This window comes from Cuculus canorus, chromosome 1 (genome assembly GCF_017976375.1).
Source record: "Cuculus canorus isolate bCucCan1 chromosome 1, bCucCan1.pri, whole genome shotgun sequence".
NCBI classification, from domain to species: domain Eukaryota; kingdom Metazoa; phylum Chordata; class Aves; order Cuculiformes; family Cuculidae; genus Cuculus; species Cuculus canorus.
In genome coordinates this window covers 175811381-175829238 of record NC_071401.1, presented here as the reverse complement: position 1 = coordinate 175829238, position 17858 = coordinate 175811381, and the positions used below count along the sequence as shown (strand labels likewise).

The 17858-nt window shown below is 43.1% G+C and overlaps 1 protein-coding gene across 2 annotated transcripts in view; it reads right to left on the bottom strand.

Annotated features, from left to right (window-relative positions):
- Positions 1-395: 395 nt before the first annotated feature.
- The window catches only part of SLC38A1 (solute carrier family 38 member 1), a 42763-nt gene continuing 25300 nt past the window's right edge, over positions 396-17858 (bottom strand). The window contains exons 7-17 of one of the 2 annotated variants that reach the window (XR_008451014.1): positions 17679-17760; positions 16403-16485; positions 15454-15512; positions 15199-15324; positions 13028-13107; positions 11793-11893; positions 8513-8631; positions 7860-8001; positions 7654-7751; positions 6526-6713; positions 396-3280 (exon numbers count right to left, since the gene is read on the bottom strand). Coding sequence is in view for 1 of the 2 variants with exons in the window: in XM_054073152.1 (XP_053929127.1) it covers positions 6612-6713; positions 7654-7751; positions 7860-8001; positions 8513-8631; positions 11793-11893; positions 13028-13107; positions 15199-15324; positions 15454-15512; positions 16403-16485; positions 17679-17760 (992 nt within the window). In the remaining variant the exon portion in view is untranslated. Of the gene's footprint in view, positions 6714-7653; positions 7752-7859; positions 8002-8512; positions 8632-11792; positions 11894-13027; positions 13108-15198; positions 15325-15453; positions 15513-16402; positions 16486-17678; positions 17761-17858 lie in introns of both variants that reach the window. The other variant, XM_054073152.1, reaches the window with a different exon arrangement.

Sequence of the window (17858 nt, the reverse complement as noted above, 5' to 3'; positions counted from 1 at the left end):
CATGAGGTTCACACAGGCCCAACTCTCAAAACTGTCAAGGTCCATCTGGATGGCATCCTTTCCCTCCAGCATGTCAACTGCTCCACACAGGTTGGTGTTGTTGGCAGACTTGCTGACAGTGCTCTCAACCCCAGTCCATGTCTCCAGCAAAGATATTAAACAGCCCCAGTCCCAACATCAACCCCTGAGAAAGGCCACTCATTGCCAGTCTTCACTGTGCCAAGTCAAATATACACTACATGCCGAGTCTAATATAGTTGGCTTTGCAGGAGCTGCATGCCCTGAGTTCACTGAAAATACTTGCATAAGAGCAGGGAACACATGCTGTTTAAGGCATTATGATGATACAAAGCCATCACTTTGAAAGAACGAGTACAGCCCCAACATTAGTTTAGATCATGATTTTAATGTTTAAAAACTATAGAGGTAACAGAGAGATTATAGAACTTAACATTTTCTTTTATTTACACACAGAAACTTAAAAAAGCATCATTTGTTTGGATATGAGCAGCACAAAGTATGGTGATGTTAGCAGAAGCAAAATGACTCACTTCAACAATCTATTATAGAAGAGCTTGTATCTAGCGTACATCATTCACACAGTATTGTTTATACTGGATCTGAGTGAACCTTAACATACCTTGGGACACTAAAACCAGGTTTCTATAAACAACCTAAAGTTCAAGTCTTGCTGAAAAATACTTTTACAGTTTATCTCTTATTGGCTATAACGCTGAAAACAAAACATACACTTGTATCAATTTGAAAAGCTCCGTAGAAGTGACTGCATATAGTTTTTTTCCCCAAATTTGTGTTCACGGTGAAAGCAAACATGATTTCAAGTTTCATTTTCATCAAAGACCAAAAAGTAACCATGGAAAAAAAAACCCAATTATTTTTAGATGCATTTCTCAACTTCCATTTATCAGCAATCCTGAAAAATCTATGCAAGGCTCTCGACAGAGGTACTCTCATTACATAAACAATCTTCCCCTGCCATCATCCTCACCCCTGGACACATAGCTATACCACAACCAAAACACTGGCCTCTGCCAGCTCATAGGGTGGCACACGCAAGCAGTCACTGGCTGGAGATGTTCTCATAAGCCTCGGGCGTTAGTGTTTTGGTTGCACGATAGCAGTGTGCCTGGGTCTGCCGAGGAGGAGCAGCCTGCAGAGAGGACTCTGCAGGAAGAGAGCAGGCTAGAAATGACACGAAAGAGCTCTGCTTGCTGCCCACCCCTAACTTGTAGTACGTTTTTCTGAACTACAGGCGTTTGTGGTGGCTGAAAATAGAAATGCAGAAGTCCTGCCCTAACTTCTGTTTGTACCACTTGGGAAGATACATGCCTGGATAAAACACAGCATAATGCTGGGTCACATTGCTGGCTGCAGTTTGCTCTGGTTTCTGCATAAAAACTTTTCAGCACTTTACCACCACCTGACCTCATCTGAGGAGGTAAGAAGTACCTGGGTACCAAAGGGGCCCTTTCCAAGGGAGATATTTTACCCAGCAGGAAGACTGGCTAAGTTGCTGTTGAGAAAACAGGGAGTCATGTGCTGGAATTAATCCTAGGAATTTCATTGGACCTTTTATTTCTCTTTTTCTTGTTACATTAGTGATGTAATTGTAATTTCAAGTGTAGGATTTAATTTGTGAATTCTTGGGAGAAAGGAAAGGATATACACATTTTGCTAAGTCAGAAGCTAAAGTATTTGTATTTCTATTAAAATTATTCTTAATATGCAGAGCCTATCTCAACACTTCTATATCATAGAGGATAAACAACTGCAAAAATATACAGCATCCTATTTATTTACAATATATATATGTACATAAAACCCAAATCTTCTACAATACAACACAACTGCATAGATTTGTCTTCAAAAACATAGGCATGTGTACAATTTGTGAATTCTAGACCTTGCCAGCCCTGTACTTTTTATTAATTCATTATCTTCTTTTTTTTTTTTTTTTCACAGTTTGTTACAGAATCCTTACATTAGATACAAATAAAACATTCTTTGTGTAAGTTATAGGAAATACGGATTCTTCTGACGCCAAAGGCTCTGGGAAATTGGTTAAGAAAGCACCTTGGTGCCAGGCAATAAAGCCATTTTTTAGAGCTGCTGATGGAGCTGAGTACATTCTGCTGTGCCTTTCTCCTACAGGCACTGAGGTGGGACAGTAGGACTGCAGGTGGGACACCACCACATGGAAAGAATTTTGTTTTGACCAAGATGCTCTTTAGCCTTAATGTAAGGTTCAAGCAAAGAAATGTATTTAAAGATAAGCTAGAGATACCATTAATTGTTACTCGTAATAATATCAGAGAGAGCAGTGGTGCTAATGCATTGTAAGGCAGATGTACAGACACAACCCATACATCACCCAACCTGCATTTGCATGTATGACCTACTGGAAGTGGAGCACAAGCTATGGGTCGGTGTGTGGCTCAGGAAAGCAGCCTTCAGGAGCAGATGGACAGCCCCATCCTTTACCTCACAGGCTGAGACCAGCTGTTCTGCCCTGGGCCTGCACATAGGCTGGGCACCACTTGGTCCGTGTCAGCCCCACAGAAGGTCTGTGCTGGTGCATGGATTTGTCATTGGCCCTCTGACCAGGAGCAAGCATCACACAGAGAGGTCACTGCTCCCAAGATATTGTTCCCAAACAACATACTGTGTTTTACTTATGAGGCATGTTTGCCATTGGACAGAGAAGGGCAGCTGTATTCTGCAACCGTAAGGGTGCTTTAAGCTCATGACTATTTTCCTTGCAATGTGCTGTGGACTACAAGAGGCAGCAATGCCATCCTTTAAGCGTGGGATTAACTCCTAAAATCTCCCTAGGAGCCACTGCTTTTGCTTAGTCCTTCCTTGTCCCTCGCCATTCAGTTGTTGCTATTATGAATGAGAACATTAAAATATTTTGTTGTAGTTATTAGAAGCAGTTTTGCATCCAGTCTATGACATTTGCAGTGCTCACAACAGCGATAAACTCTCTATAAAAAGAAAGCATGCTACCACCTACTAAGTAGATACGGTACTCTGGATCCTATTAATTTAACAACAGAGAAACTCCTACAGCATTTCACTGTGCTCTTAAAATCCTAGCTAAAATGTGGGACTTGTACATCGTTGGCTACAAGTTCACTATTTCAAATGAACTGAATAACAGCAGTACATTTTACAGATAACCTCATACAAATATTGTCATCCATCACTGATGTTGACAGTTACAGCAGGGTCTATTGCATTCTGTTAAGAATGTATAAACCTGATGAGAAAACAAAAAGCACGTTATTTCACGTTCATTACCACAGACATCAATAAACACATGATTTCTTTCCATAAATATCTATAAATATGATGCCAGTAAATCAGTCTAAGCAAAATTCCCTCTTTCTATTTTTTTTCCAGAGACCCAGAAACAAAGTCTGTTTAAAGACTCAATATATTGGGTATCTATTTTTCAGTATCTATTTTTCATTATCTAAGATATGTTTGATGGTCCAGTACCTCAGGTAATTCCACTCTATGCACACACCCAGCTCATTCTTCTCCCTGTTTATCCAGTAAAACTCCAGTATAAAAATAAACTGGGGAAAAGAAGGCAGAATAGCAAAGATGAGAGAGAGGGATGGTGATGGAGGAGATGTAGGAAGATGCAAGGAGCAGTCACCCATCAGTCCTTCAAGTCGAAGGAAGCTGGATGCCAAAACTCACTGGCTGGCATTTTAAACACGAAAGTACAGACTATTGAGGGCCTAGAAGGGAGATGTTAAAATTGTGACCTCACTGGGACCCTGTGCAGCACATCAGATTTCTAGCTCCTACCTGGGTGTTTAAAAGTTGCTCACAGGGTCTTTCAAAACCCCTCAATGCACAGAGATGCTCTGCTCATTAATCAGTAGAAGAAGGATAAAGGGGAGAGGAAAGCAGGAAAGCCTTGGAGCATTTTGAGGATAACACAGTACAGCATTCTCACATCTAAGTTAGGCTTTTTGGGATGAGATCCAGAGTGACTATAAGGCACCTTGACACCTGAAATGTGACCCCACCAAGCTGAGCCAGAAAACAAAGTGAGATGCCGGACTCTTGCTGCAGTGACCAGGGAGAGTTTGATGCCTGTGAAAGAGGCGCCACAAACTAACACTCCAAGCTGGGAAGATGCCTGGAATGAGCTGTGAGGAGATAGGAACAGAGTATGTGTTCTTCTCTCCAAAGCTTGACTAACACCTGGGCTCGTAAGTTACGGGATGGACTTCTCTGTGAATCAGCGCAGGTATCAGTCCCACACAGAGATGTTGCAGAGGAAACTAGTGGCTTGCACGATCACAGCCAAGGGTCTGACACCAGCTGCCAGAAAGCACCAGCTGTCTCATCCCATAGGTCCCAGGTCGCTCAGCAGTTCCTGTGTTAAATGCTGGGCTCAGGGGTGCTTGGGAAGGATGCCACACTGGACATCTTGCTGGGAGTCTGTGCTGCAAGGAGTGAAAGTCTGATGGGGCAGGAAGGGGACAGACTAAGGGAATATCATTCTGCAGTCTAGCAGGTCACTTCGTCTGGAGGGAGGAGACTTCCAGTTTTGTTCTTGCTGCTGGGCTACTTCAAGGACTTTGGCAGCCTACAGAGTCTACTCTGCCTTATTTCTGGATCACAGTGGAGTATCAGCAGAGCCGAGTACCTCACTGCCTAGGCGGACGGACAGATCTAGAAGTCTGGGTTTAGTAGGTTTAGTTTCTGCAGCATGAACGCTCTGCACGTTGATGCACAAATTCCAAGGAAGGCCCCAAACTAACCCCTCTGGATGTCACCCTCAGAAACCAGCTTTCAAGGTTCTAAGAAATGTTCTGTGATGTCAGCTCAGTGACTTCTAGCCTTGTAGGACAAGGCAATAGCAACTGAGGCAAATCAATAGCTTACAGGAATCCGAAGATCCCAAATTCTCCATCCCTAACCTTAAAAAGAGCAAGCTGCAATGACAGGTTCCCCATAGCTGAAGACAGTCTCCTTCCATGGCTACAATGGGAGTCAGCAATGAACCAGCTACTGGGAACTAGAGGGTCACCACATACTGACAGGTATGGCTCGAGCACACTGAGGACATCATTTAGGCCGCGGGCATGAAGCAGGCCTCCCTTTTGCCATCAGTTCTTTCAGCGGGAGCTGGGTTCATATTTTGAGACACCCTTTAGCTCACATGGTGAATGACACAAAGTGAACAAATTCATGCTGCTGGCAGTGCACTAATAGAAGATGTCTACTCAGGATGGTTAACGATCACCTGCTCAGCATTTGAGTCTCTACAAGTAGTTCTCTACACCAGCTATAAGGCATTAGGCAAATGCTTATTCTGTTGACAACAGATGCAATTACAGTGTTTTTGCCAGTCATAATTGAATGTCTTTTCTTCAGTTGTCATGGAGAATCAATAAGAAATGAAAATGAACCATTTTAAGTATAAAAAGTGTTCCTGTTTGTTTAAAGAAATGTTACAGGTTTCAATTTCCATTAGAAATCCAGCAGTTTGGCAGGGTGAGTCAAATCCTGCTCCGGCTGCTGTCAAACCCCTGCTGACTTCAGCTAGAGGAGGATAAGACACAGGAGAGGAACAAGTCTCTACAAGGTACGTACAAATGAATCCCAGAATGGAAAAGGCATGAGGTATGATTAAATGTGTATGTTTTGATAAAACTGGAGCTCAGTATTTTTTTTTATGAGAGAAGTGGGGCATTAGTAAACAGTTTAATGCTGAAAAAAAAAGCAGACTTTCTACAGAAATATCTGAGCGTCTGCTCCTCTTCAGGCTTGAGTCCTCATGACTCGGGTCAAGCCTAGTTCTAGTCGGGCGCCAATTGAAGTGTGCCAGGGGAGTGATGGCTGGCAGTAGCAGTTGTCTTTCTCCTGCTCCCTGCACCCCATCACAAAGACATGCGGGCACACAGGTCTGTTCCCCTAAGCCACAGAAGCGCCAAGCCCTGGTGCTGGCTCCCCCACCAAAACATCAGTGAGACAACAGATTTAGGACCTATGCTTATACAATACTAATTTATGCTCTCATGGTGACTTTTGTGCCCATAACCAAGATGCTACACTTTAACAGTGAGACAAATGGTGCACAGAACCGCAACAGAACAAACCAACAAACCGGATGCATACGATTGGAGAACAGTTTTGGTTAAAAGGCAGTGGGAAGGGTGTGAACTGACATCACTCCAGTTGGGATTGATAACAACAGGCACTGCTGCCCTAGAGGAGGAGAGTTTATGGTCGAAGGGCTAAGGATAAAAATAGAACAATGCAATTCACGGGTGGAAGAGGGGAAACAAATTTTGATGGAATTCCTACGAGCAATGCTCTAGGTGGTCTCACAGACTTTAAGCTGATTGGTAACTCAGTATCAGGTCACAGAGTGATATGCCTATTGAAAAATTGGTTGTGTTTTCTGCAAGAAAATACACCCTAAACTATTTTCAGTACTGGATAATCATTATTTGCATTTGATTTGAGTAAACTCACAAAAGGTGGAACAGATAACAGAATGGATGGTTGCGATTTTGGTGTGTAGCAAACAAGGGCATCTTCTTTTCAGGAGGAGGTGAACTTCAGTGGCCTTCGGCACTGCCTCCTGATTGTACCCAGTCATAGATGACCAAGGGAATGCTCACTAGGGAAAACATTATCCCTAGCGCCAAGAAAAGAGAAGCCTAGAGCAAAAAGGAGAAAAAAATAATGAATATAAAGAGAAGACAATTAATTCAATATGTTAACTTCTCCTCTTAAGGAGATTTACAAGGTGATGTATCAAAGTTATCAGCTAAAATGGGATAGCACTTCTGCTAAAGACAAGACCCATAGATAATTAAACAGATTAGCGTCATTAAAAATTAGTCGCTGAACACCAAAACCATTTTATTTCTCCTTTCAATTCACTTCTTAAACACCGTTCATCCCTAAAGAGGATTAAGCGAGTCTGTTTTAAGGACTGATTGGCTCTGCTCTTTTCAAAGCCTCATGGAAATAAATGTACTCTTCTCATTGAGTATGTGTCCATCGAAGTTCAGCCCTTTCATCTTGGGGTCTGTGGATGGAACAAGCAAAATACAAGTTTCCTACCTGTCTTCTCAGAGCAGGAAGGTTGGACCTCTTTCTGGGAAAAAAAATTCTGGGATTTCATAGGAAATCTTCCCAAGGCTCAGTCCCATCTGCTCATGCAGGGTTAATACTTCAGCTAGGTGCTTCTACTTAGAGAAGTACTCTAAGTTTCACTCAGGTCCATTAAAACCATAAGCAAAAATGCAAAGAGAATGCTTTGCACATTTGCTCAATCAACATGCTGAAATGGAGAAAGCTTGCTGGGCTGAAAGGGCCGCTGAAGGGGGCTGGAAGGGTACCTGTGCCCTGCTGACAGCTTCCTGCAGGGAAGAGCCCCCCAGGACACAACATGCCCTGTGTGGCCTCTCTACCAGAAGACATCCAGGGTAAGGAAAGGAGAAAGATAAGGATGGTGGCCAGCATACTGAAGTAACGTAGGAATGTAATGTAAAGAAGCTCACACATATGTTCAGATTAGGTACGCTTTGCATCTAGGACATTATAAGGACTGACAAGTCTAAAGCATTGTATTGATGGGAAAGGAATACATACCCAAATCCTCTGAGTCAACTTTGATCCATCCTGCTGTGTAATTTTTAAATACAACGATGAAGGAAGAATGAAAATCAGCATATTGGCAGAAGTGACTCCTGCAAAATTCAAATAAATGAATTTTGTTAGTTGTCAGCAAGAGCTAGTTATTGTGTTGCTGATTAGAAACAGTCATTTATCAGTAGTACAAAATCAGGATACTGTACCTACAACTCCGAAAATATCCTTCATGGTTGGGATAAAAATGACTAACAGGTTGATGATAACCAAAAGTACAAGAGTAACCAAAACATGACGGCATAAGTCAAATTTAGTTTTCCTAGCCAGTTCAAATAATGATGAACGCACCTGCAGAGAGAGAGAGAATTCTGTCAGGGACAGTCTAATAAGCCAATTTAAAGCTTCCCATGTTTACCATGTTAGAACTAGTGCTTCATATGACAGCAAGTGCAGCATAGATCTGCCAGGAACTTTGGGGTCCCTGGTGTACTGCCCTTTGAAATCATCCTTAAAATTAAGTTTATATTCCGAAACTGTAGGCATGCATGTATCTGCAGTAGGACACTCCTCCCTTTCTGACATGCCTTTTGGGGTCCTTCTGTACTGAAAAATGTGAAGTAAGAGAGAGCCCTTGTGGATTCAATTTAAAACAGATTTAAGACCAAAAGTGATAATTTTCTGCAGGGAGAAGTTCTCCAGAAGTTAGTGGGAGTCTGATGTGGGAAAAGACTGATCCAAGCTCAAGCTCTTTTTGTGCCTGCAACGTCACTGCCTTAGCAACTGCTGCACCAATGGGTTGAAGAAACACGTTGCATACAACCATTACCAACTTCTAAACCGTGTGGAGCTTTTTACTTACAGTGAAAAACAGCACCGGCACTGTGAGTATCACCGCAACGATCACAGCCAAGCGCACGGTCAGGATGAGGATGTCATCTTTGCTCTGGTACTTGTGAAGCAGATCTGACTGCACATCGTCTATGGAAAACACAGTGGGATAAGTGTACTGGCAAACAGGCAATTCATTCACAAAAATCATTGCTTAACAACAGCCTTCTTGAACAACAAGTGATTTATCTGCAAACAAAAGAGTATGGAATGAAACGTTCTCAAGTTAAAACAGTGCCTTGAACCAAATCCTAATGATTCCATTATTCCAGATTAATCCTTTGGAGGCCTGATTTAGGAATGCATCCTAATAAAGACTGCACATGCCTAAGTCTAAGGTAATTTTCACTGTAGGAAAGACAACAGTGAGACATACACAAAAGCTTGCTTACATATATACAGCTACAAAAAATAAGAAAAGTGAAATAAGCTATTTCTAATCGGTTGCATGGGCTTTTTTTTTTACTTTTCAAATGATATAAAAATAACCACATGCAATCCAATGGCTGAACTTAATATAAACTACACGGTTTTGAGCTAAATTAGTCTAAACAGCAAATAAACTTCCAGTGAAAAGCAGTGCCCTTATTCTCAACCAAGAACAAAGCCTATCTCGGGTCAGCTCTCAGTGAGACGCTCTGACATTTGCACTCAAATCCCTTGGCAGCTCCTCTGAGGGCTGCCCTGATGTTTTTTTCCTCTTGAATCTGCCACCTCCCCAAGCAGTGCCTGCAGCTCGGCCCGTCACCGGCTGGTGGCCCCAGCAGCCAAGACAAATCACTGGGGGTGCCTAATGGGGAGGTGCTGGTGATATTTTAATACAACCCCCTGCAAAAACATATCCTTGAAGCTGTGATACATAGTGCAGCATGGGTCTGCATGCGCTAACCAACAGGAAAACCCAAGTTGCTGAGGAACCTGTGTGTTTGCTTTGTAACCTTTAAATGGGGCGGCTGTTAAGCGCACCACAAAACATACCCGCTGCCCCTTTTTAGGCTCACGTTTTGTTTCTGCCTGCTAATCTTAGGAAGGTAGTGGTAAAATGTAACAGCTCCTAACCTAAGTCATTAAAGGGAACTCAGCAGCCACATCTAGTTTAAAATCTTTGGCACTTGGTAAAACCTTGTGTAGGCAGAGAGATCTGTCCTGTGGCAAAATGACTGCACTCTGCCCCAGGACACACTTCTGGGGAGAGACCATGGGTCAACACCATCTATGCAGTGCTTGAATCCCCACTAGGAGAAAGAAACCACTCTCCCACCTCCCTGCAGAGTAGGAGTGGGGTTTTCAAGCCGGGCACATGCACAGCTTCTGAGACACAGAGCTTACTCTGCTTCTGCAAGCACAGACTGCAACTTCTGTACCGCTCACGGACTGCAGCCAGGTAGGAAGTGAAGGGCAAGGCTTACAGTTGAAGGTCTGTTTTCCTTTCAGCTAGATACACCACAGAGCCCAACCACAGTGTGACCTTTTAGGGGAAGAAAAACACCTCTTTTCTGTAATTATGCAATGTAAATATAGTCATCACTGCAACACTTTCGAGAACACAGCAAACAGACAAGCACTATTGGTGTAAAGAAGAAATGGCCATAATAAAAACACTGTTCTTGCCCAGGTAAGGGTAGGGAAGAGGGTTAGAAAACTGTAAGCAAACATATGAAAGATAAGGCCTTGTCAGTCTCAAGGGGAAGAAGGATCAAAATGGAGGAATTTTATATTCCCTCAGAGTCTTTTTGCTGCCTGTCATGGCACTGGCCCTTGCAGAAGCCACAGTGGAGCCTCAGAGCTTCCACCCACAGGCTCTCAGCACTGGGAAGCAGGGACGCGCCTGACATGGGGAAAGGCACACGAGACACCCCAGGGATTTCTCCGCCATTCCCCCTTGGGAGGGCCAGAAGGACGCAGCCCCTACCTCCTCCATGGACTCCAGACCCTCGTCCTTGAGGGGCGTGGGAGATTCCCAGAGAGGAGCGCCACGGATCTGCCTCCTCAGATCCCTGGGGCAATCACATCAGAATCTCCTCCCTGCCAAAGCGAAGGGGTCCGTGCTGATTTACACCCACTTGCTCCCTGGGGCTGCTAATTTGATGCATTTCTACAAAAATGTGTTAGACAGGAGCAGTTGGATGAGAATGGCTGTTGCTGTTGTCACTTGCAGCGTATTTTCGGGTTTTTTGGGAAAATTAGAACAGATGACCTCAGTTACTTCAACACATGCAGACTTAAGGCCTCATAATCAGAATGAGAGCCTGAGAAAAGAAATACGAGATAGGTACATCTTTGAAAAAGAAAATGCCACATTTCGTATTTACTTATTTTCTTTCTCTTGCAATCTGTGGCAAAGAAAGAACAGTATTATGAGTGAGGAGACTGTAACAAAAAGCTCATACGGAATAGGATGGAGAAGACTGATGACCTTTTGGTGACTCTGCGGTAAAAGGCAAACATCAGTTTTGTCATCTGTCTTGTAACCCCTTAATGGTCCATGGAAAAAGACACTAATTTTCAACATTCTCATTATACTGGAATATGGAAGTAGCTACCTGGGCAACATTCATATTTTATCCTACTTTATTTCATAATTGTGCCTTTAGGGCATACGTGTTGCATCCTTTAGTGAGAAAACATGATTTGTTTGTTTCTTTAAGTGAATGGATATGCATGAAAAGAGATGGGGCAAGTCTCAAATACTAAAATAACCACACTTTGGCAGCTGAGCTGTGACAACACTTGAAGCTTCCCCACCTTCATGGCCTGTTTGTTTAACCAAGACCTGAAGGGTTCGGCTCTAGGGATACAGAGAAAACATTAGGTCCTTGGCCTCTGTGATGAAAGCATCAATAGGAAAATGAAAAAGCTGTGATGGCTGATTTGATACTCATAACCTAGGACCTGCTCTGAAATCTGTCTCATTTTATGGAGATAAGTGCACTTTGGTTATTACCAATGCACACAACATTCAGGTGAGGACCTGGGAATGGAAATCTTAGTGGGGACCAGCTAATCCCCAATTCTATAAACAACTCTCTCCCTCGTATTTTGAATATGCCTTTTGCAAATACTGCTTTCACTTGTGCTTTTCATCTACAGGGGGAAAGGAGTAAAGGATTTGTACCTAAAAATTTTAAGGAAATTTATTTGCAGAAGTATTTTAATGTAAGTGGACAGGACTTTCCTTTCCAGCTGGGACACGCTATTGATTTCACATATATTCCCTTTCTACTTAGATCAGTAAAGAACTGCATACTTACCGTAGAAAGTCAAATAGCCAAATATGGCAGTCATAAAGTACATCACAAACATGGCAAAAAATGAGATATTTGAAACCAACTGCATTTTTTTCTGTGAACGGCTGGAGAGAAGAAAAAAAAACACATGAAAATGGTTGGGCTGGACTTTTCAATGGCTTTTTAAAATGCATTAAGTCTTTGTATAAACATTGTAATTCTGAGAAGACTCATGAATGCATTTTCATTTAAAACAAGAATTCATTGACAGCTGCACAAGGAAGAGAAGGGCTGGGGAAAAGGACCTTACTCGGGGCTTAAGTCAAGAAATGATGGATCTGCCCTGTGGCTCTGCTCCTTGGCCATACCTGCCTAAACAGAGCAAAGCGTGAAGCCAGGGACAGCCCTTAAACACTTCAGTAATTAAACTAAAATGCCAAAATAAAGGAAGAGTAAAATTATACACAGGAAAACGAAAACATTCTGGATGTTTGCAGAGAAACATTTGTGTACCCCTGGGTAGAAAATAATGAATGTATGCAGACCACTACAGTCTTGTAAAATAGGTTAAAGTGTAAACATTTCAGATATTTGTTCTCAAATATTCATCTGAAGTTAGACTTTTAAACCCACACAAGGATGCTGTGGACGGGCACTTGGGGATCTGCTGGAGTCCCTTGGAACTCAAAGCACCCAACAAGTGGCTGGGACCTGAAGGCACCCATGGGTCTGACTGACCCTAACCTCTCCCCTGAGGCTCCCCTCATGGCCCAGAAGCCATTTGCAGCCCCCTGGGGCTGCCAGAGATGTCACAGCAGGGTCCCCACAGCCCTGCCCTGCTGGAGGTGTCAGCTGTCTCCGTATAGGACATCTAGTACACGAGAGCTTGAAAATACTTTTTTTCCTGGTACTGCAACAGATTTTTAGTTGCACTGGAACAAATGCTGTTAGCTGCACACATGCCTCTCTCCTGTGCCAAATGAAGAACGGCACTACTTGGCTCTTCCCAGGCTGCTGTGTACGTCCAGAAAAAAATCCCAAAGTATTGCATTATCCTCAACCTCCCACACGCCCGCTCCAGCGGCACGCCTGGGAGGCCAGATTTCCTAGCTGACAGCCACGCTTGTTGGCTTGTTGGGTGTTATTAAAGCACGTCTCCTCCAAATGGCACAAATGATTCAGAGCACCTCTGTGCTAACATTTTCCATGCAAAGCGGTTCAAAACAATTAACTGGCAACAGTAAAAGAGAAAGGCTTACTCTTTAAGTTCGCTGTAAATCGGGAGAACCGACGGGTGGCACACAAATGCAAAAGCAATGGTAGGCAAAGCGTACACGGTCTGTCCGAAGAGAATTTCAGAAAAGAAATTAAAAAGCAGTATTTCCCCCAGCAACATGAAGAAATGATCTGTGTTCAACTACCTCAGCTCTCAACTCTCCAGACTCTTCAACCGAGTGTTGAGAGCCTTCAGAGAAAACAGAAGACCTGTCAAGTAGCACATACTTAATGAAATATGGAGAGCAGTGCTCGATCAACGAGGAGGACAAAGTCTTCGTGTTTGTCACACAAGCACAGCCCTGACTCTGCTCGCAGAGCGCAGTGCTGGATGCCACATGGTTGCTGGTTCTGCTCCCTGGGATGGGATTCCCTGCCCAGCTACTGCCACCATTACTAGCACACCGTTACAAGTAAAAGGGATGTATGGTGGGTCACCACTACACTACCCTGCCTTGGCATGGAGAGGGGTGCGCACTCGTGGTGCTAAGGCTGAAGTCCTGAAGAGGAAGCCCATCTCCAGACTGTAAGAAAAGAGAAGAGGAATGCAGAACTTACAAATAAATGGATATTTCAAGGTACCAGACTGAGTCCCTTCATTTCCCAGGCCAACAAAAGGGCTAGGAGGGTTGTGGAGGGAGCATGCTTTTCCTTGGGGAAAGAGAGAGACCGTTACATCACCAGGAAGCGCAGCAGGCCTCTGGGAGGGACCTCACCCCCTTCTCCACCAAAAACATGAGTGGGTGTCAGTCCTCAGCGTATAGCTAAACTTTACAAATGATCTCAGTGCCCAAGCACTTCCATTCTCCCTAGGGAATGGGTATGAGCAGAGATCACATGAAAAACAGGTCCTCCTGCAAGGACAAAATGAGTCCATCCCTACATGGAGCTCTCCTCAGCCCTCTGAGATCTGTTTGCACTGGCCACAGGCTTCCATCTCCCACAGAAGCCATCCTGGGGGGCACCCCAGGCCTGAAGGATCCAGTAAACACACTGGTTCCTCTCCAGAGGTCCTTCCTCATCCAGGCCTGTGCCACCTTCTCTCCCTTGATCACAGCATACTATTGTTGTGGAGCAACCCAGAAGCTGCCTGGACACAGTGCTCAGCAAATGGTTCTAGGTGGCCCTGCTTCAGCAGGTGTGTTGGACCAGGTGGTTATCCAGAGGTCCCTGCTAACCTCGGATCCTTTGATGCTATGAAACTGTCTCTCCTCTCACACATGTGCCTCCATTGACTCTGTGGCAAATTCTGACACTTACTGTAGGAGAATAAGACCCTCCTTCTACCTAAAATGTACCTACACTTAAGCTGCTATTGCACACCCAGTTAACCAATTCTTGGTTCGCCACACCAGATCCGGGCTGATGGCTAAATACAACTAAAGAAAAGTGCTCGGATTGTTTTTTTCATCTGGAGCTGGTAGTATGAATTTTAAAAAAAACAATTTTTTGCACACACATGCTATGCATGCACATTCCCTATGGATGTGACTGCCCTGAGGACCCTGCCCTGCTGGATAAGGCGTTTAACAAGCACTGCACGCCAGCACAGCTGACAGGAGCAATCCTCCTGGGTCCCACAGCTACAGCCAGTTGCTCTTTTGCGTTCTCTTGGCACAACTTTTCCTGCAGCTGTGTGGCGATGGAGGAAAGTATCCAGCTGAAAGGCGATCAAATTTTTGCTGGATTAGCTTTCAGCTTTTCCCGATCTAGCTCACCATATGTCTACAGATCTACATACCCTGCCACAAAGAAGTGGTTTGTGTGCAGAAGGACAGAGGGATTACTTCTGGGCTTTGGACGCAGGAATGGCTTACTCAGCCTCTGCTGAACTGCAGCCTAAAGGCACTGTTGCAGCATGGGTAGTAAGAAACTGGAAAAGAAAACTCTCCCAAAGAAAGCATTTGTTGTCCAGTGGCAGCTCAGGCTCACAGTCTTAGTACATTTACTGCTGGGACAGAGCAAGACAGCAAGGAGGTAAGTTCAACACAGCATGTCCATAAAAACTGGGCTAGGTTACTCATTGTGTGTTCAACACTGAAGTACGAGTGGAAGCAATGAGAATCAGGCCCTACATGAGGTCGATCACATTAGGAACATGGGCTGCATGTGCATATATTATAATTAAAAATAAGTATTATAAAAAGAAACATACCTTGGAATTAAAGATAACATACTTTGGCTTACACATATGTTCATGTGCTGAGCTATTTGATAGGATAGATGAGGTTGTATTTAGCTCCAGCCCGCCGCAGGGAATTTGAAACTTCTTGTAAATAACCTAGAATAAGAGCAAAAGACAGCTAATTGCTAAAAATAATAAAAAGCAAATTAAAATTAAAACATCAGAGAAATTTTGAGTACTTTATCAAATGACTCTCATCCAACAAAGCAAGCAAGCTGAACTTACCACTATCAGGAAAAATACCATGCAGCTTAATGAAAATCCACTGGTATAGCCAAGATACCCTGGAAGAAATTAAAAGGCAGTCTCATACAAAATTATTTTATTAGCCATATCTTGGGGTTTCCTTCTTTTTCCTCCTCCACGAAAACTGTCAATGTATTATAGTATACATTTAATATGTATCATGAGCTTCTAGGCAGGACAAAAGCACATCTTATTGCTATGGGAGTCCCCCAAATCACAAGCCTATTGGCTTTCAGACAGACGTGAGCTTTGCTCTGACGTGTTTGACTTCCCGAGGGTAACCTTTATGGCAATTTAACTAATTTTACTTTTGACAGGGGCTATGATAATTGAAACAAACCTGAGAATGTTCAACTGCAATCAGAATATGACCCAAATTCCCTCATACGAGCCATGTCAGATGAGTATAAGTTATTTTTGCAAAAAGAACATCACAACAGGAGTTCAGTGCCAAAATGTGTTACGTGGTGTTAAAAAATACATCGTGTACCTAGCGGCACCTCTGTGGACTCAATTTGAAAATGCAACCCTCTATACACACCTTACTTCAAAGTCCAACTAAAAATTTCAATACTTATTAAAAAGTAAGTTCTTTTTTGTAATCTTGCAATTTGTGAGGCTATTTTTACAGGATACTCATAAATTAGAACTGCCTTATGAAATGAGGACCATCTTAACTGTAATATTTTAAATCAGTTTCCAGAATTGTATGGATGAAACTGGTTTATGCTGAGTTCAACTGCTGTGACAATTTAGGCATACTTGTTCCAAGATGCTCAAAACACAGCTTAATCCTGGGCCAGGGAGGCTGCTTAGATTACAATGAGAACGTATTTTTCTTCCTTATAGCTGAGTTGCCAGAGTGGCTATCAGTGGCATGATGTCTGGGCTCCTTTATTTTATTCCCATGATGGCATTTGCATCTTACCTAAGTTCTTAAGGAGACATAAAGGGAGGATTATACCAAACGTCACTGTGACAACAAGGACCCGCCCATCCACGTACCATGCCCTGTATAAAACATTAAAAAAATCACCATCAGCACACCTTAAACCTTCTCTAATTTTCCTCACACTCAGTCATCCTCTTGGATTGCTGCAGTCACAGAATTATCTTTGGTCTCCTCACCCTACAAGCTCCTGCAAAGGGAGAGATGGGGGCTACATCTGAACTTTGTAGGCTCAATAAGTATTCAGCCCTTAAAACACGGCACTTCTCTGACTCAGATATGGTAGATTTTCATAGTCACTAGACAAAATATTATCCTGGTGCTGAGATCAGTGAGTGGGACTGAGAGGCAAAACAACGCTCTCTGTAACCTGATATAAGCCACCTTGACAGGATGAGGAAAGACCATGTGAAGGGTCACACATACAACACAGTCGGGCAGGAGGGGCCATCACGATTCAATTGCTAAACCACCCAGGCATGAGCCTGGGGCGGCAAACCAGGGTCCTGCAGGCTGGCATGCACTAGCCAGCCCAAAGTTGTATCTCCTTCTAGCAAAGTGCTTTGAATCCTGCTGGAAAGCGAGAAAGAGGAGAAAGGACAGCATTAGTGGCATTCTGCATGACCTATTTCCACTGCTTGGTCCAATTTAGCATGAATGCCAGAGGAATGGGATCTCTACCTTCTTGTCATGCTCTACAGCATGCTATATAACCTACTGTGCAAAGGATATCTACCACTATAAAGAAATACTACCCTCTTCTAAGGAACCTGGTAAATGTCAAGGAGTGGTAAGTGTCCGAAATCTGAGCATAACATTCTGCTGTTGTCATATGCCAGTATTGAAAAATTCCATACTATGGACAGTGCTTCAGGGACAAAATCCTATAAGATGCTAAGAACACAAGGAAATACCTAATATTAAACTAGCATTGTTCCTAATATCTTCAAGTGTGGCCTAACACTGTGAAAGACTGGATTCTACAAGACGTTTGTATAAATCACAATTCTGCATGAAAACCTGGTGTGCAAATAGAGTAACTACCAATGACTTAACCTTTTATTTCCTATTCATCCTCTTTTCCTTCCCAAAGCTGTCTTGGTTTTTATTAACCCTCTGAGATATTCCTGTGAAAATCTACTTTGAGAAAACTAAAGAGTATCCAATACTGAAAAGCTTTTATAAACAGATGCTTAAATTTATCTACACAATATTAAATCCTATATATATAACCATCAAAATGAACTCAACTTACGAAAATGTTTCTTCTTTTCCCATTAGAAACTTTATGGCAGAGGGCAATTCATTTTTGACTATGAAGAGATAGCTCAACATTGCTGGAGGAAGAAGAAAGTCAGTTTAGAAAATGGATAAGATACTTTGTGAAATAAGTACACAGAAGCATCCCGAACCTTTTCCCACATGAGCCTTTGCT